General features: G+C 41.2%; 1 protein-coding gene across 4 annotated transcripts; it reads right to left on the minus strand.

Annotated features, from left to right (window-relative positions):
* Positions 1-4,751: 4,751 nt before the first annotated feature.
* On the minus strand, positions 4,752-22,950 carry hps3 (HPS3 biogenesis of lysosomal organelles complex 2 subunit 1). 4 transcript variants are annotated; one of them, XM_085436108.1, is made up of 25 exons: positions 22,600-22,950; positions 21,943-22,017; positions 21,779-21,850; positions 21,365-21,458; positions 21,101-21,174; positions 19,987-20,199; positions 19,217-19,277; positions 18,909-18,997; positions 18,575-18,689; positions 18,095-18,248; positions 17,932-18,014; positions 17,311-17,485; positions 16,977-17,058; positions 16,636-16,793; positions 16,346-16,447; positions 13,883-13,991; positions 13,554-13,771; positions 13,205-13,382; positions 12,706-12,939; positions 12,316-12,513; positions 11,994-12,182; positions 11,761-11,865; positions 7,688-7,894; positions 7,489-7,576; positions 4,752-6,588 (listed from the first exon to the last, which is right to left on the minus strand). In XM_085436108.1, exons 2-25 carry the CDS (start codon positions 21,991-21,993, stop codon positions 6,461-6,463), a joined length of 3,177 nt encoding a protein of 1,058 aa, XP_085292234.1. In that variant the 5' UTR covers positions 21,994-22,017; positions 22,600-22,950; the 3' UTR covers positions 4,752-6,460. The 4 variants fall into 4 exon arrangements, with proteins under 4 accessions (XP_085292234.1, XP_085292233.1, XP_085292232.1 ...); XM_085436107.1 differs by having other exon boundaries at positions 18,095-18,245; positions 19,217-19,286; XM_085436106.1 differs by having other exon boundaries at positions 19,217-19,286.
* Positions 22,951-23,043: the final 93 nt, after the last annotated feature.

Below are 23,043 nucleotides of genomic sequence, written 5' to 3' on the forward strand. Positions count from 1 at the left end.
GCTATATCCACTCCAGTCATTGCATCTGAAAGTACAAGGGATAAGGCTCTGTTCAGACAGTGACTTTCTCACTGGCTTGGTGACACAATAAAACAAGAGTATGAAGCAGCACGTGTGCCTGCCCCCCAGGGGAAATCTGTGCAGTGGCATCCCAGACAACATTTTACATATTCACTAGGTTCTACTGTCTTAATGTGGCCTTTGGGTCCATGCTGTGATCAAGTGTTCTGCCATTAGCATTTCTTCCTATTGACACTGCTTTGTCCCATCATCACCTTTCAATTCTAAGGTTTTACATATAAAAATATAATAAAAATTGTCTGGTCTTTTTTTTTTTTTTTTTTTTTTTTTAAACAATTGGGTAGATATAACCTCAGGTGAACAACATATGAATTAATGCGCTGTCATTATTTAAGAAAAGCTAAGCCAAATGCAGAAGGTGTAAGTGAATCGCTAAAAACACCTTACTGCTGCCATTAAAAAGGAAAGCAGCAGCCAGGTGCTTCTATTCGAATGCTTTTGGTTAACCGACTAATTTTCTAACTATTTAAAGTCCATGCTTGTGTAGTGAGATTCATTAGTGGAAAGACTTGCTAGTCCTCTCTGGAGTAGATCATCATTAGACTCAACCAGCTAAACATGTTAAATGTTTATTTTATTTTGCATTTTTGTTAAATAAACAATTAAACAGTGGAATCTGTTGTGTGCAATTTTACACCTGAGGTTATATTTAAATTATTTTAGAAGCTGCTAAAGACCAGATTATTTTTAAAAACCATGTTCTGATATTAAAAGAAAACTTTTAACTATGACTGCAAGCTATCCACTTTGTTTACTGCCACTTGCAATCAGGAGAGAAGGGAACAGAAATTATGATGGTGGTCCTGTGTTTCCTGATAATGGTGATTCGCGGCAGTCACTCCAAATGTCTTGGACAAGATTCTGAGAAGCCGGGTGTGAGCTACGACTTGGTATTTCTAATGTTACCTTTGTTTATCACATTATCTAACTTCCAAGAAGTCTTGTGCATTTCCTTTTCACTGTCATGGAATGCATACTGCTCCATCCACCATCGTTTTCCCTGAGATGACTGGAGGCTGATGTGTGTCACAAGTTTGTCCCAAAAAATTGATTCTGTTCATCTGGACGTAGCATTTTCAGTCGGAGAAACGTTTCGTAACTTTTCCAAGTTCTTCAGTCTCAGTTAACTGCAGGTTTTTCTTATAAACAGTACATTTGCATAATGACTGAAACTAGCACCACTGAATGAACAATGGGCTGTGAGGTCAGTTCCCTTGATGCAAATTGTCATGACCATTGAGCAACAACTACTGATCAATGGCCATGAGTACAATTCACAGAGAGTTGGGGAATGGCTGCAATCACAGCCTTGTAAGATGGCAAAAGATGGACCCTTTGGCCCCCTCCTCGATTGCCAGAGATGGTCTTTCCCTTTTCACATAAATGGCCTCCTTGACTCCCCATTCAAACCAGCGTTCCTCCCTGTCCAGGATGTGTACATCCTCATCATGGAAAGAGTGTCCACTGGCCTGTAGGTGTAAATAGACTGCAGAGTCCTGGCCTGACGAGGTAGCTCTTCTGTGTTGTGCCATCCGCTTCGCCAGAGGTTGTTTGGTTTCCCTGATGTATAAATCCTGGCAATCCCCATGCACTTAACAGCGTACACTATATTACTCTGTTTGTGTCAGGGGACCCGATCCTTGGGGTGGACCAATTTTTGGTGCAGTGTGTTTTGGGGTTTAAAGGCTACAAAGACACGGTGTTTAGAAAAAATGTGTCTCAACTGCTCTGATACTCCTGATACATACAGGATCACTACAGGTTTTCGCTTAGTCAGCGGTTGTCCTTCTCTCCTGGATCGGCTGGAGCTTTCTTTAGGTGCCTTTCCAGCTTTGACAAATGTCCAGATGGGATAACCACATTTACTCAGGACTTTCTTGATGCGATGTTCTTCTGCCTCCCGAACCGTTGTGTCCGATCTGTATGCGTAGGTTTACAGTACACGTCAGCTTTTAGATGTCCCCCATTACTGATGGAAATCTCACAGTCTAAGAAGGCTAACCTGCCACTTTTCATATCCTCCCTGGTGAATTTGATGTGTTGGTCCACCGAGTTAATGTGATCCGTGAAATGTGGTACGTCCTGAGATTTGACTTTCACACAGGTGTCATCCACATACCTGAACCAATGGCTTGGTGGTGTTCCAGGGTAGGATAGCAAGCCCTCTTTTCCACTTCTTCCATGTACAAATTGGACACGGTGGGTGAAACTGGGGAGCCCATGGCACACCCATGTTTCTGCCTGTAGAAATGACCCTTGAATGTGAAGTAGGTGGAATGAAGACACAGTTCCAAAAGCAAACACACTTGGTCGATGCTGAGAGTGGTCTTGTTGCTGAGGTTGGGGTCATCCTGTAATCTCTTAAGGACTACCTCCAACGCTTCTGTGACTGGGATGCAAGTGAAGAGAGATGTAACATCGTACAAGACCACGGTTTCATCTGCCTCCATAATGACATCTCTCACTTTCTCAACAAAATCCAGGGTGTTCTGGATGCAGTGTTCAGAGCTGCCTACCGAGGGGTTGAGGATCGAAGACCTCCTATCCCAGTGTTCCCTCAGTGGTGCTGGTTTCAGCCATTCTGCAAAAGTACTGTTTATAAGATTGGGGAAACCTGCAGTCAGCTGAGACTGAAGAAATCACTTGGATGAGTGACGAAATGTTTCTCCCACTGAAAACACTACATCCAGATGAACAGAATCAACTTTTTGGGGGATTTACTTACCAGGGTTATGATAATAATAATAATGGATTGCTTTTCGGGGCCCTCAAAGCGATTTACAATTCCACTAGTCATTCATTCTCACATTCACACACTGGTGGAGGCAAGCTACAGTTGTAGCCACAGCTGCCCTGGGGCAGAAGCGAGGCTGCCATATCGCGCCATCGGCCCCTCTGGCCATCAGGTGAAGGCCAGTAGGTGAAGTGTCTTGCCCAAGGACACAACGACCGAGACTGTTCGAGCCGGGGCTCGAACCGGCAACCTTCCGGACACAAGACGAACTGTAACCGATAACGATCGCCCCGGGTTATGAGGAATCAGCTGTGTGAAGACAGATTCCTCATAACCCTCACTTGACTGCATTCCTCTGCTCAACATTTCCTCTTCCTTAACCTCCTAGGACCTGGTGTCCACATATGTGGACATCACATTTTGGGACGTCTAGACCAAAATACTTAATTTTTAAAAAAAAAATTTCTACAAGGGCCTGATATTCACTTACGAGGACATTATACTGCCACTGTTCTATCAAAATTTGATACAAATGTCCTCATATGTGGATCTCATTTTTCTCAAAAACAAAAATTAGGTGTAAAAAAAAAAAAAAAAAAATCTGGTAATTCTTTGTTTTTACATTCTTTAGGTCCCAATCAACCCAAATAGCAAAGAAAAATTAAAAATGCATGCAATGAAGGAGTTCGGGTCTTAGTTGTTGATTTACACGATGAAATATTCAAATAAGTTTTAAAAGGCGTTCAATGGAGAAGATGTAATTGATTATGATAAATGATTTTGTTCACAAAACCAATATTTGTTCTACTGTGCTTATTGTTTACCTGAATCCTAAAGTGTTTGCAGAACCCAACTACTTCACAAACACTTTCTGGCCGCTTCAGCTGTTCATGGAAAGTTAGCTGCTGCAATGGTAGACTGGTTGGCAGCTGCTTGGATACAGTATCTCTATATCTGCTGCATACTCAGATGATATGTAACACTTGTTTGTGACAAACAGGTTTAAACTTTCTGTGGCCAAAACTAAACTTTCACACTCTGTGACAATCCGATTGTTCAGTCTGACGTCACTAGCCTGTCTGGGTCTAAACTCCGCTGCAGGTCCATATATCAAACGATCACTATGGCATTACTGAGAGTTGAAAAACTGTCTAAAGTCTTTCATCTTTAATAAAATGATCAGCGTTCTGCTCTACCAGGTGTAACAATTGAGTTTAACATCCAGGCATCCATGAAAACGGAATTTATGACATTTAACGGAGTTAGAAGTTAGCAGGAAGTTAGCTCGCTAGCTTCTATCTAAATACAATATAACATGTCCTGACTGCGGGGTTTTGGAAACAAATTAAAACGTACAGCTCTGCTATCACTTCCAGCATAAATGAAGACAGAAAACTAAACAGCAGTGACGTTTGTAGGGTTACTGAAGTTGGGCTAGCTGGTATATAATGATGTGCTACGTGACCGCTAGCGACACAGCTATGTTAGCATAATATAAACAAGCTAACTTTTTTTCCACTCGATAAAAGTTAACGTGAGTGTTCTCGGTGGTCAGGAACAAATGTAATCGCATGGCAAGATGCTGTAAAAGGACCAAACTTCAGCCAGGAGAACAACTGAGATAATCCATCCACAATACGAGGTTAGTCATTCATATACTGCTGCATGGGCTGGGCTGTAGTTACATCCTAAGGTTTTAAAAACTGAGCTTAAATAAATGATTAGCGGTAATAAAAGCCGAGGGAGGTCAACAGTGATCACTGACTGTTTTAGGAGCTTTTTGAGATTAAATAGAAGAAAATACATAACATTAAACATGTTAACAACACAAAAGCCATATTAAACGCAGACTACTTTAGACCCGGAAGTAGGATTCGTCGCGTCATCACTGAACAACCAGATACACAGTAAATACAGCAGGAAGAAGACGCCGGTATGTGTTGAGGTATGTATTTACCGTTTATCTGAACAGCATTATCACTTAACAGACATCCATGCAATTGTTTAAAAAAAAAAAAAATCAGTGGACAAATCAGTGCTCAAAGGTCACTCACTTCTAAATCTCCACACTTAAGAACTTTAGTTTAAAAAAAATAAATAAATTGAATGTTCCTCTGCAGTTCTAACAGTATTTTAAAGTGTTTCATAAACACATAGACTCAACAGCCACTTTGTTAGGTACACCTGTTCAATGCTAAGTACACTCTGATGAGAGAAGTAGCTCCAACTCAGTACTAGCAAGGTGTACCTAACAACGTGGCCAGTGATAGTAGATTATGAACGGGAAAACAAAACGATATCTACATATCGACAGTTCTGCAAACAACCCCACCCCGACTCCATAAAACCAGATAAACAGGCTTCAGCCCTGAGGAGGGACATTGCTAAAAGCTCTCCATGACCTAAAGGGGATACTATGAAGCAACTTCAGTGTAGGAAGGCTTTCTTTGCGTCGCTCAGACATATGAGATTGTTGATAACCTCTGTTACTAACAGAGCTTGATGTAGAAAACCTAGTGCAGCTTCACTAGTAATCTGGGCTTTCCACTTCAGGGTTGAGAAACTTTAATAACATACAAGAAAATATCATGCCAAAAAGCAAAATGAGTGAGGTGGAACAAATCCAGCAAAAGAGAAACCGTGCAGGAAAGTGTCTTAATGCCTGCTCAATCATCCAGGTACGTAAATCTCCAAAAGTTGATTCTGTTCATCTGGACGTAGCATTTTCAGTGGGAGAAACGTTTCGCCACTCATACCAGGACTGTGCAGTCTTTTTATACCTACAGGCCAGTGGATACTCTTTCCATGATGAGGATGTACACATCCTGATGAGGAAGGGATGCTGGTTTGAACGGGGAGTCAAGGAGGCCATTTACGTGAAAAGGGAAAGACCATCTCTGAATCGAGGAAGGGTACATCTTACAAATGCTGTGATTGCACCCATTCCCCAAATCTGAATTGTACTCATGGCCTTTGATCAGTGGTTGTTGAAGAAGCCTGACGAAACGTTTCTCCCACTGAAAATGAACAGAATCAACTTTTGCAGAGTGCAGAAAAGTGTTCTTTTCTTGTGAATTTATAACTGATTATCGGCAATTAAAAAAAACAACTGGTAAGTGACCAAACATAAAAGAATACCGTATGTGAACATTTGCTGCATCAGTAACCAAACACCTGTAAATTCCAGTGACAATGTGAGAGAGAAAGCATGAGTAACCTAACTGCATGGTTTAGGTTAAGTGGCGTTACTAACGTACCAACCAACAGGTCTGCATATATAAAGTTCTCTTGGGTAGTGATCTAACCATGGTGCGTGCTTTCATTAACAGAATTTATGATAATGGAACTGGTTTTAAACCTAAACTCTAAACACACCTCACTAAGCCATTAATCTCACATAGTACACCCCCGGCAGGCCTGTTCCTGTATTTGTTCAATCACATCAAATAGGAGATATGTCCACCATAGTACTCTAAAGCCTTTGAGTTTAGTTGCACAGTGCTTATAATACATGATTGCTTGATATCAAACAAATAGTTTAAATACTGCAAGTTGAGTCATCCACAGTGGCTGGCCAAAAAACACAACTCTGAGGACTCTTCTGAAATGTTTTCTCAGTATTCAGTGTGTGTGTGTATGCACACTTCAGGCCAGCACTTGTCTCTGGCTGCACGTCAACAGGTGTGGCAAGAAGTATGATGCTGTGCCATCATCAGGGATGAGCTCCAGGAATTCTGCGGGGCTCATCTCCATAGCAACTACGACAAGCGTCTCTGTTGACAAAAAACAAGTCTCATTAAACTCAAGTACACACACACAGGAGATGTTACTTCCTCATACTTCTAGTTTCTTTGCCAGTATCAGTAAGTAATTTCCTGATATTTCTTTAATTCCCATCATAATATATCCACTTACAGAAGTGGCTTGGGGTGTGCCCAGTCTACCCAACCCTGCTACACCCTCAGAGTTCACTTTGTTTAATCATATTGTAATGAATTGCTATTCATTCCCCAGCACAGATATCCAACACTTTCCCAATGACAGCAATTTAGTTGCTGAAGTTACAATTTACTGATGTTCCCTGAACACATTTCATGCAGGCAGTCAATTTTGCTTTTGAAAAGAGGACGATTGACGGTGTCTGTTCAAAACATGACTACACAGAACAGACAGACAGGGGGTTTGGGCTTTCTTGAGAACCACTTTTTCAACCAAGATGAATGACTGAATGAAGTCGCTTGGCACACAAAAACAAAGACCAAATGGTAAAATAAAATTACATCCAGCTATTTTTTTAAGAACCAGTTTAAGTTTTAGACCATTAAACTGATTAAACTGTTGAAACTGTTTGAAGATCTGGACTAAGATGACTTCATTGCTTGTCATTTTAATATTGTATTCTACAGTTTAAATGATTCAAATCTGTTCCCTGAGCACGGAATCCATTATTAATTACAGGGTTCTGAATAGCTGAGGATGTGACTTAAAGTAGGGATTTAATGTGAATTCATTTCATGTCAAAAAAATTTTCAAACCTGCCAGACGGCTTTGCCGCGTAATAAAATTATAAGTCTGAACAATACAAGGTCATTAGTGAGTCATGACTGACGAAAGCACAGCAAATCCTAATTGTTTTAAACGAAAGTGAAAGCTCTTTGGAAAAATACCTCTACCTTTGAGAGCAGCCAGGAGGATGCTGTTGTCTGAGGCTGCTCTTGTGCGATCACAAAGCTCTGGGAGGAGCTTTTGCCACCAAAGTGCCTGCGGAGATTAGACGTGATTGAGACGGGAGTTGAATTAGGTGCGAAATTAAAAATAAACTAAAAAGTGTAGCTACAGACTTCAAATGTAAGCCCCGTGATCAGTACAGACCATGTTTTTCTCCTGTAACTGGTGATTGGCGTAGGGTATGATCGCTTGAGGACATCTGTCCAGCAACTTCTCAATGCTCCTATCATACTGCCCCCTTCTGGTAGCGCAAAGGAGGTGCAGGCTGAAGCCCCATAAGGTTTCGTCTGACAGGCGCTCCAACAAAGGCACGACAGAGCCCACAGACAGAGATGGACCACACAGCAGAGACTGCACACACAAACAGGAACACTTAAAAATACAATTACAGAATAACAGCAGCTAGATTTTAAATTAAAGTCCACGAGAAGAAAAAGAAACATAAATAAACTGCTATATGTCACCAAGTCCACTACTGATAGCACAGATAAAATGTTTTCTCTTCAAATGTCACTGACCTACATATTTATTGCAACAAGTTCACAAGCCATGGAATGCATGATGGCCCCGTATTACTATAAGTTCCAGTAATGACCATGAATAGGGCATCACCCTACGTGGAATGCAGCCATCAATTGTACACCTGTGCTTTGCCAGCTGAGACAAGTCAAACGTTTGTCACAAACAAAATGTATTTGTCACTGTGGCGGGGTGTTGTCTGCAGTGCCTCTGCAGGTGAGATGGACACACCTACGCGGCATTGGCAATCATGCCTCGCCGGCATAAAAGCAGTTCCTGACTGTCTTGTTGTAGTCGGTATGTAGTTGGCTGGTGGCTGAAAAGCTGCAGCTGTGTGTGTTTCAGAACAGCAACTGTGTGTGTTAGTAATAAAGATGCTGAAAAGCATTAAACTGTCACACACTGAAAGTCCCCGGGGGCTGAAAAGCGCAGTTACTTCAATGGCCAGTTGAAGATGGCTCCAAAAAACAGCTCCCAAATTTATAGCAGAAGGAAACATTTACAGCAACAAACAAAATAGATTTCCCTCTTCATAATGAATGCACTGGGGATATTTGTTTTGTTTTATAAAAAGGCATAAACCACAACTATCAGCACTTTCTCAACAGGAGTTTCATTTACTGCTGTAGGAGTACTGAGGGTTTTATTGTAAAAGCATTTAAGGGTTTTATTGTGAACAGGAAAAAAAGGGGTCTCTTCACAACCGAGTAGAAGAAATTGTGTTTCCTGCACAGGTTGGGCAGCAATTCAGTGATGTCTCAGTGGCTGCATTAGTCTGTTATACACTAAGGTCCAACTATATTTGGACAATGACAAAGTGTTTTTTCTTATTTTACCTGTTTACTGAAATATCTTCCAATTATAGTTATATAATGGAGATCAATGGATTGCATTTGAGGATATCCACATTAAGATTGGATGAAGGGTTGAGGAGTTTTAGCTTGTTAACATGTTCCACCCTCTTTTTAAAGTAATCGGACAGTTAACTCAAATGCCATTTCATGGGCAGGTGTGGGCATTTTCTTTGTTATGTCATTATCAATTAAGCAGATCAAAGGCCTGGAGTTGATAGACCTGTTTTTTTGCTGTAAACCGACAACATGCAGTCAAAGGAGCTCTCTGTGCAGGTGAAACAAACCATCCTTAAGCTGCGTAAACAGAAAAAACCCATCTGAGAAAGTGGTACTATAGTAGTGATGGTGTGATGAAGCCCCGTGAATGTGTCAAATCTTTCCGGCCAATCGGTTCACCAAAAGGCAGATCACACAAAGCAACGTTTAACAGCTCATTTGGATGTGCTGACATCTGCTGGTCATTCCATGTACAGCAGCCCTACTGTGATAACGCAAGGGGCTGACATAACAGTCGATATATAAATGTAAAGATGTATCAATTGGAGAATACCGATATGAGGTCCTGTATAATATACACACACACACACACACACACACACACACACACACACACACACACACACACACACACACACACACACCTCTTACTAACCATCCTCTCTAAGACTGATTTAAGACTTATTATTGGGCTATAGCATGTCAAAATGCCCCCTAACTGCTAATATTATTCGACCTTTTCGGTTGCTCCATAATTCGCTAACAATCTCCGTGCGCTCTCGTGATGATCCTCGGAATCACCTCAGATCCAGTTCATGCAAAAAACTAATTTTCACATCTTTTCAGCAGCTCCAATCACATAACCGGACACATCATTTCAGAGAGTCATTGGTCATTCGTCACGTGATATTCTGAAGAACCATACAGGCCTTGACATGGGCTTCATTTGGACACGTCCCCTTTACTCGGCAGTGCCGAGTGAGCTGTCAATGGCCATGAGTACCATTCACAGAGAGTTGGGGAATGGCTGCAATCATAGCATTGTAAGATGGTGAAAGATGGTGAATGGTACTCATGGCCATTGGTGGTCTTTGATCAGCGGGCCTTGATCAGTAGTTGTTGATCAATGATCATGAGAATTTGCATAATTATGATGAAGGAACTGACCTTACAGCCCATTGTTCCTACAGTGGTGCTAGTTTCAGTCATTATGCAAACGTACTATTTATAAGATTGGGGAAACCTGCAGTCAGCTGAGACTGAAGAAATCACTTGGATGAGTGACGAAATGTTCCTCCCACTGAAAACGCTACATCCAGATGAACAGAATCAACTTTTGGAGAAAGAAAGCACTGCTGAACTCAGCAACGCTAAAAGACCTGAACACCCACAGGAGACAACAGTAGTGGATGATCACAGAATCATTTCCATGGTGATGAGAAAACCCTTTCACAACAGCCAACCAAGTGAACAACACTCTCCAGGAGGTCGGCGTATCGATGTCCAAGTCTACAGTAAAGAGAAGACTGCATGAAAGTAAATACAGAGGATTCACTGCGAGGTGCAAGCCACTCATAATCCTCAAAAATAGAAAGGCTACATTGGACTTTGATTTAAAAAAAAAAAAAACATCTAGAAAAGCCAGCCCAGTTCAGGAAAAACACTGTTTGGAAAACTGAAACCAAGATTAACCTCTACCAAAATGATGGAAAGAAAAATGTATGGAGAAGGTGTGAAACAGCTCATCATCCAAGGTAGTGTGATGGCTTGGACATGCATGGGTGTTAATGGGACAGTGACACTGGTGTTTATTGATGATGTGGCAAAGGACAGAAACAGCCAAATGAATTCTGAGGTATTCAGATACACACTGTCTGCTCCAATCCAAAAAAAAAAAAAATACAGCCAAAGCAACCCAGGAGTTCATTAAAGCAAAGAAGTGGAATATTCTTGAATGGAAAAGTTAGTTATACAATCTTTTTGTGCACTCTTTGTTGAACAAAAAGATTGTATAAAAATGTGAGGAACTAAAGTGTTTTTTAACACAATCCCTTCATTTCAGGTGCTCAAAGGTTACTGAAAATAAAATGTTAATTTCTAATACTTGGTTGAAAACCTTTTGAAAACCCTTTGCTGTCAATGACAGTCTTGAATTCATGGACTTCACCAGATGCTGGGTTTCCTCCTTTTTAATGCTCTTCCAGGCCTTCCCTGCAGCTGCTGTTTGTTTGTGGGATTTCTGTCCCAAGTTTAGTCTTCAAGAAGTAAAATGCATGATCACTTGGGTTAAGTAACTGACTTTTCCATTCAAGAATATTCCACTTCTTTGCTTTAATGAACTCCTGGGTTGCTTTGGCTGTATTTTTTTTTTTTTGGATTGGAGCAGACAGTGTGTATCTGAATAAGTCAGTTACTTAACCCAAGTGATCATGCATTTTACTTCTTGAAGACTAAACTTGGGACAGAAATCCCACAAACAAACAGCAGCTGCAGGGAAGGCCTGGAAGAGCATTAAAAAGGAGGAAACCCAGCATCTGGTGAAGTCCATGAATTCAAGACTGTCATTGACAGCAAAGGGTTTTCAAAAGGTTTTCAACCAAGTATTAGAAATTAACATTTTATTTTCAGTAACCTTTGAGCACCTGAAATGAAGGGATTGTGTTAAAAAACACTTTAGTTCCTCACATTTTTATACAGAGTCTGCACTCCAGCTGCATCTGAGTTGTTTCATTTAAAATACATTGTTGTAACATAGAAGCAAAATTAGAAAAAAAGTTGCCTCTGTCTAAAAATTTATGGACTTAACTGTATTGAATCCATGCAGTCAAAGCAGACTTTAGAAAATACCTGCAGTTTGTGCAGCGCCTCCAAGTGTTGGGAACTGGTAATGTCTGTTGGACTTAGAAGAATGAGCCATGGATACAAAGCACCGTAATGAGAGCACGAGTTGACCTGGAACAGACACAAACATGGGAGCAGCTGATTGCATGAAACTCGTGTCTTTATAATCTGGTTATTGAACAAATTAAAAGAATTGGGGGGGGGGGGGTTACTAAACAGAGACCACCAAGTAGCCGTACCAGGTCATCAGCACTTTTCAGTGACTTGCGCTTTGGAGCTGTGTGCTTTTCTGACTTTGTATTTGTTAGACGGTCGATGTAGACAGAAGCCAGCCGAAACAGAAGCTCCTGAATGACAGCGTCATTTGATGATGCCATGAGCATCGCCTCCCAGAAGTCGACCTGCAGGCTGTTTTCACAACGCAGCTCCTAAAAGCGTAGAAAGCATCAGATTCTGCAAAACTGAAATTAATTCTACATCCAAGTGTAGAAAGGCAGTAATACAAATCAGCGGGTTGATATACTATCCTCCAGGCACTGCACTTCCAGGTGCCAATAGTACCTTGAATATGTGATCAGCCTCTTCCAGCTTAACTTTGCTGTTCTCATGTAAAGCCACCATGGCAGCCACCAGCAGTCCAGGCTGAGAGTCGGCCATCTGGCGGGTTAAAGCTGTGGGATAAACACGTCTATGCTGGTTTGCACATCCACCATAGAGCAGCAGCCTCGGCTCCTCGATAAACCCGTACACTAGCAGCATCTACGCACAGAATGGAAAGGGACCAACTTTCTTTATTTTGGTCCATTTTGTGTGGAAAAGTATATAATATAAAAAAAAAAAATATGGACATACAATTTAAAAAAAAAAAGAAGCAATATCATGTAGCAAACTTTGACCTTGCACTGCACCTTGAGCAGTTAGTACACCAAAGAAAACAAGTGAAATCCTGACCTCAGCGTGTCTCTCCATCAGCTGTGTGTACTGCTGCAGGTCACCCAAACGCAGCATCATGGTAGCCATGGTGATTGTCAGTGAAACCGACACGCCCACCGAGTCCTCCAGATTTTGTAAAATTTGCAGCGTCCGAGCAGGACTGACATTTATCATGCAGGGGCTGGTGCACATGCTTATGAGCATTACAGGCTCTGATTGGCTGAAAATGTCAATGACCTGATCAGCTGCTTCCTGCAGGGAAAGAAAGATTAAAAAGGTTCCCCGTGTCTTTTGATTCAATATTTTGTATTTTTTTGTTCCCTTACTAATTTCTTAAGGTTTGTTGTGCATATTTGTCATGTTTAAAACAAATTTTAATATTTGACAAAGACATTCTAAGTAATTACAAAATGGTTTAAAATCATTATTTAAATTATTAAGGGAAAAAAGCTGACCAGCTGTGTGAAAAAGTAATCTCCTCAACTTGTTAAATCATGCTCATTTAGATCTTGTGTACCTGACTGAGGGTCTGCTCTGAGTCTTCTAACAGGAAATGTTTCAGGTAAAACAGGAAGCCAGGGCCATAGGAGGAAGGGCTGCCCGGAAATGGCCGATTCCTGGACATGACCTCTGTGAGTGACAGACCAGACATCCTGTAGTACGGCAGAGCAAGGTGACACTCCCTCTGACCGCCCCTTAGAGAAAAGAAGAGATTAAAAGTTTTGCTGAAACAAATTTTAATAAAATAGCCAGAAAATACAAAAACTGAAGGTAAAGGTGTCCAACAGAGTAAAATCTCATTGACTGAACACATTTAAAAACCCATAAAATGTTATTATCAATACAGAATGTTGGTTGTGTGTTACCTGCTGAAACTGTCTCCCAGCTGGGCACAGTTCTCCCTCAGCGCCTCCTCCAGCACTTGTCGATCTGTCCTGTGATCTGCTGGGCCACCTGGGCCCGTCTGTTGCTCGTCTGATGCGTGTAGTAGAGCAGCACGCAGGAGGAGGTGAGCTTCGCTGAGGAGGTGTCGCAGACTCTGGGCCTGTGGGTTGGTCTCTGCATAACGCTGACTGTACTCAACCTGAAAAACACACAAATCACAAGTGATTGCACAGCAGATCTGTATTTGTTTACTTTTTCATATTCATCATCAACAGTTGCGCAACACACAATTTGGGCAAATGAGAGTTACCATCTCCTGGTAGAGAGTAAAGGGGGGGACGGTGTCCACAACATAGAGGTTCCATCCATGTCCCGCTGCACTGCTTTCTTTGGTAGAAGACACTGTCCACCTCCTGCTCCTGAGATCAAACATTACACAGCAACATATAGAAAAATTAGCAAAGATTTTGACCATTGAGTCACAACATACACAGGAAGAATCCTGTACTTATACCCACCTTTGTTGTGATCTGTTGTAGATATTTTAACTATTAAAAAAAAAATTGCCTTTACAGGACATCAACAAGACAGTACAGACACAATTTTACAAATTCAAACAAACTATTAAACTGGGCACACACTAAACAACTGTCAGAATGATCATGAGGACATAATCTAGCCTATAAGATCTGCTTCATTTGCTCTCAGTTTTTAGAACCAATTATTGCCTGTTCATCTTTAAACAGGTTTATCATTTGACACCAACGAGTACAATGGTAGCCTGTGAGACTGTAAGTGCCCCTGGCTCCTCGCTTAGTAACACTGCAGTAGGTCTAGATTGATACACCACTTTCCATTTAATTATTAGTTATTAATGATGTTTTTGTCCTGTCTTCCTCCCCTGCCATCTGGTAAACTGCAGATTATACCTAATTTTTTGGCACATTTAGATCACGTGAAGCTACAGATAGACAACTATGATCGTTTAGCTCTCTACATGCGCTGTGCTACATCAGTGGCTAACACTTCACAGCATAATTCAGCTGTTTGTTAAGTGTCTGCCCAGCTTTAACAAACAGTTAGTGAACAGGGTAACAGGAGCTTCATACCAAGGGTATGTTGAGGTGTTTGTTACACGGTGAGGGGCTTGTGTGTGTGCATCCGTGTCAGTCAAAGAGAAAGAGTTACAGGAATCCAGGAACCTCAGTGATAAAATTGTCTTTTTAGGTCAATTCTAACACGATTAGTTTGTGAGAAAAAAAAGACAAACACACACCGAGGGCAGTTAGGCAGGTTACCATGGCTAGGTTTAGAAACTAAAACAGGAAGTGCTGTCTCTTTTAGACCAAGCTGCAAAACTCACACAAACACTTTAATCATTTGGTTTTTTGGGGCGATCGTGGCTCAAGAGTTGGGCGTTTGTCTTGTAATCGGAAGGTTGCCGGTTCGAGCCCCAGCTCCGACAGTCTCGGTCGTTGTGTCCTTGGGCGAGACATTTCACCCGTTGCCTACTGGTGGTGGTCAGAGGGCCCGGTGGCGTCAGTGTCCGGCAGCCTCGCCTCTGTCAGTGCGCCCCAGGGCGGCTGTGGCTACAATGTAGTTTGCCATCACCAGTGTGTGAATGGGTGGATGATTGTGTATAGTGTAAAGCGCTTTGGGGTCCTTAGGACCAAGTAAAGCGCTATACAAATACAGACCATTTACCATTTTTTAAACAGAAATGACTGACTGCATACTGTCACAGGGTTTCTGAACTTCTTCACAAAACATGCAACTTACTTGCTTAAGACCTTTTCTGCTAGTTCTTTATTTCTTATGAATCCAAAAAAAAGCGATTTTAAATTTTTATATAATTTTATATTTGCCTTTCTTTATTTTCTATATCAAACGGCATGATCACTAAGTTCTTATCAATTAAATAATATGTTGTTTGTGATTTTAGGTTATGCTTTTGGTATATTTGCATTTCTTTCTGTCTGTCAACACGATAGCTGGACAAGTTTTGAATGGATGCTGATAAAAGTTAGTAGAGTCGGGTCATGTTAACAATACGTTCAAATTCTGCCTTACATCCACCAAGGTCCTTAAAATCAACACCATGATTTATTGGTTGACAAAAAGCTTATAACTAAGAAACTATGATTCTTACAAGTGTGGTGTGTATTGTCAACATAAAGAAAGTACCGTATAAGTATTTAAAATATGTAAAATTTGACCTCTGACCTCTCTTCAATCAATAGATTGATCTGAAGGTTGCACGGCTTTAAAAAACTATGTTTCTTAAATAAACTTGTGATCAAAAATTAATTTTACTAAAAAATGAATTGAATCCCACACATGTCCTATATTAACATAAAAAAATAGGTTTCAGCAGGGCAAATAACAAACACCTTCACGCTTTGCTTATTTTTGCTGCACTGCAAACTCCTTAAAGTACGTTTAAAAAGAACAGAGATATACAAATGTACCCAAAATACAACACTATTACCTTAAAGAGTAAATACTGCTTAGAAAGTGACCTCCCTTGGTGGAGGTTTGTGTTCTTGGAGTCCTTTTAGTTTTTTAAAATGTTTTTAATGGAGTTCCTCTAACCTCTACACAGAAGCAAAGAAGAATCATTTAGTCTTGTAACATAAGATTAACAAGGGTTACAGAAGGGGACTTTATAAAGATTTCATTTGAGAACGAGAGTGTTTTGAGGGTCTCGTCATTGCAGCTTGGCCTGAAAGTGACAACAAGGACGGGGGTTGGATGGGTTTTGGGTTTGTCTTACAGTAAGGGGCGTGATAGAAGGCTCTCCAGAGCTGGCGTGGTTGCGGGATCAATTCCCACCGCCAGGAAAATACCAGTCAGCATGTTGTGTTCTTTCAACTCGCTATAATAACAACAACACACACGTACACACATACAGTAAACAGGCTCATAAATGTTCAAATGTTTGTGCGTACATGCATGCACATGCAAGTAACTGCAGGGAAGTATCTGAGGTCAAACCTGAAAAAGCCTTTAAAAATCAAAAGGTGTACAAATCAACATGGCGGCGTGTTTGTGCGTACAACTTACAGGCCCCTGCGCTGTGTGCCGCGTTCGGTCTCCTCCGGTGTCTCTGCGTCGGCGGCAGAGAGCAGGATGACATGGCGCCCGTACACGCACATCGACCGCAGGCCGATGAAGAGCTGCATCCTGAGCGCACAGACCTCCAGGCTGCAGGGTGGGCAGGCCTTACAAACACACACACACACACACACACACACACAAATGTTAAATGTGTTCTCATTTACAGACATGTAATAACAATCCATACAGATATTAGCGCCACCAACTGGATCTCTGCAGTGAGGGGAGCACTGAGGCTGAACTTTCTTTTAAATTAGCTTCGCTTATTGTAAATGCCAGGCTCATACCTTCATGGTCGTATCGATGTAGGGGTCTTCAATCCTGGCTGCTAGAGCTGCACATCGTACTGTAAAACACTGCAATGCACTCCTACCAGCCACACAGAGAAATGTACTTGTAATCCACAAAGAAAGTAAGAACCACAGATTAAAAAATACACACCAACTTTTCTATATTTGGGTATAATTGGAATATCATGGAAATAAGGCTTGATGGGTTTGATGAAAAAGGTAATCTATCTGATGTTTGGTGAACTGTTGAATTTAGAGCCCTATTTTTTTTAAACCCGTGTAAAATGTAAATACACACAGAATGCAGGCTCCTTCAAGGCTGCAGACATACTTTGTTATAACGTGCAACAGGTGGTCTGTTAGCGCCGCCTCCAGGACCTTCTCTGGATACTGATATGCTGACAGGAGCTCAACTCCACCCTTCAGACTGTACAGGTAGCCCGTGGTGGGGAGGGAGAAGAAGCAGAACACACATGTCGCTTCATCGGGAGACACTGACTGGTTACCTGGGGAGAGAGTAACAATCCCTCAAAAACAATGATTGGGCAAAAACGCACACAAGGACAAAAAGAAAAAGGATTATTTTTTACAACATGAGAAAACTGCACCGAAATGTGAAGGTGCTGTAGAAATACCACAGAGATATCTCTATAGCAATGAAGCTTTACATGCACTCATCACGGGCATGAATGTCATGGTATGACACTTCACTGAAATGCAATGTTTTTTTAAAGTCATTAAGGATGCGTGCTGTGCAATCATTTCACACTAGAGCAAAACAAAGAGTTCAAAACATCATTAAAAGTCCAAAATTACCATGAGATTCATGCCTGTGATGACTGAATGTAAACTCCTGAACATACTACAAAGTCTCAGAAAAAAAAATTCCATTTCTCCTCATTTCAAAACAGATCATCTTCCACTGTTAACTCGACACTGATGTTGTACTCACCAGTGAACAATGGGTAAAGCTGCAGGGAGTGAAGCTGCATCTCATCCATGCTGCATCCTTGGAAGAACTCTGGAGAAAAGTGCCTGCAGGACCGGAGGGAGTTCAGTCAAACCTCAGCTGGGAGAAATATTCTTAAGGAACAAACTCAGAAGTGCAGACACACCTGAAAAGAACGTAAGAAAGTGCATACTGCCTTCCTTCTTCCAGCCCGGTTTTTTCAATGCTAACTGGGATGTCGCAGTCTTTAGCTCGATCGCCAAGTAACTCCTGGTGTCTCGGAACAACCAGAAAGTCAGCCTGGTCTTCCAGATATTCTGCTGTGCATGCAGAAAGATCACAGATTGCATATCACAGGTCACTCCTACATTTGATAAAATGTCTCATGCTCTGCTGCATGTGGACAATTTCAAAGTATGAGCTTGAATGCATTTTTTATGTTGTTTTCTTAGTATTAAATCTGTAGAATAAAACCAAAAAGAATGTTTGAGAACTCTGTAAAAATGTCTAATTGACAGCTTCAGTAATGTAAGTCATATTCATAAAGGTCTCTGTACTCATCCCTTTCTAGTTAAATAGAAAAAAAAAATCACCCCAAAGCCACGACTTAAAACACATTATAGAGCATTTACATGTGTGCCGTTACCGTTATTTGTGTCCAGTGGTTCCTCCAGGGTTTGGGGTTCAGAGGTTTCATCCAGTTTTAATATCAAGACTTCCAGCTCTCCTTGCACAGCCACATATGTGTCGCACAGTGCCACCTAGCGGTCAAAATATTTAGGAAAAAAAAAAAAAACAAGGAAAATTGCTTAAGTTAGAAATTTCCCAGTACGACAGAAATTGTTCTCTTTCTCTCATTATGTAAATGCAAGCTATCCACTCAGAAAAGGCTTACATTTTTAAATATAAATAGGTGCAGTGAACATGGTTGATATAACAGTTTGACACAGTCACAGATAAAAATAAGTGAAGAAAAGCACCTGCTTAGGTGTGATTTTTGGAAGGTGCAGGATGACGGAGCGTTCAAAATCCAGGACGGAAAGATTCTGGCTGGAACTTGAAGACTGAGCTGTTGGTAGAAAACAGGCCTATTGAACAGAAGCTTTTTAGTCCTAATTCACATCTAATGTAAACTCTTTGCCATATGAAATAAAATACACACGGCTCATTGTAAGACATCCTTCTCTGATCAATGATCAGATGATGATTTGTAGATAGTTGCGATACAAAATGAGTGTTTGACTGAAAATATCTTAAAAAATTAATAAATGTGTGTTTTTTTAGTTACCTTGACTCTGACCGCAGCGCTGCCGAGTGTTTGGCCAGCTGCTCTGAAGACTCCGATTCTCCTGATTTTCCTCCCAAAGAAACAAACATTATTCCAGTGTAACATAGTGTGTAGGTTATCAGTGAGTCTGCTCATTTTCGATGAGAGACGTTACCACAACATTTGATCTTTTTACAGCCAGCTATTAAAATAAATGGTGTTAAGCTGCCACCTTAACAAAACCTTGTAAAGGTACTCATCATATTTGGAAAATACTTTAAAATCTTCTAAAAAAAGAGTGCAAGTTACCAACAGTATGTGCGGGAAAAAAATCTTTATGTCCAAGACGTCATATTATATTGAAGAGATATTATTTAAAGCAGGGATGTTAAACATAAGGCGTGGGGGCCTGAATTGGCCCATTAAAGACTCCCATCTGGCACACAAAGCACCATATCACAAATCAGTACCACAAAATGGTGTATTGAATAAATGCAGCATCCATTCTGTCCTGAGTCCAGCATGAGAGGAAGACCAAAGCCCAACGGAGATGCTTAAGAAGCACTGAAATTAATGTGGGAGGTATTGTGGAGCAGCAGACAAAGGTTGAAGCACCTTGAAATCGACCCTTATCAGAGAGAAGCTACACCGGTTTGCGCAAAAAAGTAACAAAAACTTAAATAAACAGTCTTTAACAAATTAAAGACATTATTGAATTGTAAATTTAAATGCAGATAAACTCCATAACGTTAATAAAGCAGGTAAACTTTGATTAAGAATTGAGTTCTTACCAGGTTCTGCTGGTTGTGTTGTCTCAACGTAAAGAGAACCAGAGTGTTCTCAGAGCCAACCAGCAGGTCTCCTCTAACCGGGCAGCAAGACACGGCAATGGGCCGCTCTGACAGAGGGATCTCAATAATCTCCATCTGCACTCCACCCCACACAGATGCTCCACCCAGCAAGTGGCCCAACAAACGAACCCCAACGCGGGCTTTCTCCTCTGCCTGAACAGAGGGCAAATAAGGCATTAACATATTTCCCAGTGTGTAATTAGAAAACAGCAATATACATGACAGCTGCAGACTGCCTTTGGTGGAATATAATTTGCTTATTTCTTCTTGCTCTCAGCATAATTTATCCATAACTATGCACATGTTTAAACGCCCTTTATACCATTTGCTTTGACAGTCTGTCTCTAACATAGGTAAGCTTGGACATATGACCATTGAGACTGATTGAGGGTGCTCGTGACCTCAATTTGAAGGTTTTGTATAGTGTACTGCAATATGAAGATAACAGGATGTACAGTTCAAATTAAGACAGCTAGCTAGAGAGCTAGAACAATCTGACAACAACATCTGACTACCAGTTTCAAAAAATTCACAGTTTAAATCTGAGAGATAGTTTTTTCTTACAAAAGCTTATTATATTCCTTAGTTTAATCACATTAAAGCAACATAAGATTTATGCATAGAACCATAATTAAACTAATTCACAATGAGCCGAGTCAAGTTTGCCATTCCAATGAAACACATTGGAGATGATCTGCATCCATTAGAGCAGACTGATTGACTGACTGATTATGTGTTAGCATCTATCTGCATTCGTAATCTAGATGCTAGTTATTTACAAACCTTTGTGAGCTACGCTTTGTGAGACTGACCGCAGTCATTTCTAGGTGGACTGCAACTGCTTGGAGACAGGTTGCATACCACCAGAGTGAGGTAATCCTAGTTAAAGGTGGTGTGCATTCAACCTCTGGCCAACCAGTTGGTCACTGCAACTACTTGCAATCTGCCGCCGAATGAAAAATCACCTCGCAACCACTTTTTCCCCTAACCACAAGGAGGTTTCTGTCCTATTTTTACTCTTGGGTGATTTGGACTCGAGATGGTTCTTGTGTACCTGGTAACGCCAGTTGGTGTAGGCTCTCAGGTAGGTGGCATTGTTCTTTTCCTCAATGGTCACCAGGTAGTCTCCTAGAAGTGAGTGAGCACAGAGGAGGCAGTGATAAAACCCAAGATTTTTCAGTGTCTAGAGTCTTTATTTTTGATGCCTTTCCAGTTTACACTGTCATCACTTGAAGCCATTTTGCTCACATATGGGAGACAGACAGCAAAAAAGTGAATGTCAGTACAGAGAGTAGAGGAAGACAGGAAATGTCTTTACCTATCTTGCTATGCTGGATGCTCCTCACAGCGCCCATGGTGGAAAAGCGGCAGATGAGGGGGCAGCCCTCCACATCCACATTGTACGCCTCCACCTGGATTCAGTTCAGCACAACAGTGTCAGGCTACTACAAAGGGTTAGTTACTAAATGCTTAAGTAAGATGAGGAAGACAAAACATCAATAATAACCTTTGAGCATGATGTAATTCAAGTGGTCTGGAGCGAAATTAACTCGTCCCAGTGGAGTTAACGGGACTGATATGCCCTCAAATACCTTTGCACATCTGGTGGGAGAGGCTTAACACAAAGCTGACTATTTTATCTTATTTTGCCTCGCTACCACCAAAGTCATTACTAAAATAAATACATTTTTAAAAAGGTCACAAACTGTAAACATAAGCACATTAAAGCAACCTTGCATCCTCCAGTCGCCACCACAAAAATAGCTCCACCTCCACAGCAGACCAGTCCGGGTTCCTTCTCCACCTGAGCCACAGAGTGGGAAAGCAGTGAAGACGAGAGCATAGGTAATAAAACACGGCTGACATGGGATCAGCGTCAGTCAGGTTTCACTTTACCTGCACAATCTGCTGAGAGGAGAAAGGATGGCAGTTGTAGACGTGCACCATGTTTGGTCTTCTGGCAAAAGGACTCTGTACAAGGTGGAAATTTAAAACAAGAAAAAAAAAAACCCCAAAACATTAGTTAAGGTGCTTCATTCTTACTTTATCTGTGTTTCTCAGAGGCTTCATCCATCAGGGTAAACAGGACTACTACAAGAAAAGGGATGCACTTAGTCTCAGGCGCTGGATTGTTTATCGATGAGGACTGATGCCATCTGGAAAGTTTTCCTTTATTTGACACATTGGACTAATTTGCATACTTGCACATATAATTCTCGTGCAGTTTTTTTTTTTTTTTTACTTTTTACACATAAACATCATATCACACACACATGAATTTCACACGAAAGTGTACTTCCTCCATTTCTTTGGTAGATATTTTTTGGCGTTTACTAGGAAAAGTTGTTGTTTTTTTTACTGATCTGCAGGTCTGCGTCACAATTCAACTTACTTTTGACCAGTGAATTAGGCTAAAAACTCTTTCTGCAGACTTTCTCTCAAACTTTAACATCAGTCAGGGGGGGAAAGGCGAAACTATCGCAATTAAATCTCAGAGAACTGCGGGAACAACACGGTTGTAATAAAGGTAAAAAGAAAAAACACACTACAAACCTCTGCATTCAAGCCTGAATTTCTAGCCGTCCATGTGGGCCCGAAGCAGGGCTGTGGTCATCCCTGTGACTTATTTCTGTAATCGATATCACATGCAGCAGTCTTGTGAGCAGCAGCAGCCCCCGATTGTCTCACTTCACATCACATGAGCTCTTCGACCGACTATTTTCGTTCTTCTTACTTTTTTGACTTTCTACATAAAACATGCGACAGACGTTTTCCTTCGTGAAGTCGCTTTTCTCGCGGATTCTCCTCTCTTCCTACTTGAGCTTCGCTGCTGCAGTTTATTGATTTCACGCCGCAAAGAAAGAGGAAGTAAAACGTCAACCACAACAATCCAGCGCCCGCCCTTTTCTGGTTTTGATTGGCTTACGAGCCTGCTTGTATTGGTTCAATTTTTTTATTGGTTATCGAGCTGTCATAAAGTAAAGGGCTGGTTCTGTT

This window comes from Copadichromis virginalis, linkage group LG17, assembly GCF_057382275.1.
Source record: "Copadichromis virginalis isolate Kocher_CV1m ecotype Utaka linkage group LG17, C_Virginalis_male_GT1.1, whole genome shotgun sequence".
In the NCBI taxonomy this organism is placed as follows: Eukaryota; Metazoa; Chordata; class Actinopteri; order Cichliformes; family Cichlidae; genus Copadichromis; species Copadichromis virginalis.

What these genes read in the sequence shown, in the direction of transcription:
- hps3 (XM_085436106.1), bottom strand. Translation starts at nt 21,993, where the DNA reads ATGGTGCACGTCTACAACTGCCATCCTTTCTCCTCTCAGCAGATTGTG. An exon ending in CAAAAATCACACCTAAGCAG is followed by an intron (nt 18,690 to 18,908) that starts GTGCTTTTCTTC and finishes TTTGACCGCTAG; the next exon opens with GTGGCACTGTGCGACACATA. An exon ending in ACCACTGGACACAAATAACG is followed by an intron (nt 18,249 to 18,574) that starts GTAACGGCACAC and finishes CTGCATGCACAG; the next exon opens with CAGAATATCTGGAAGACCAG.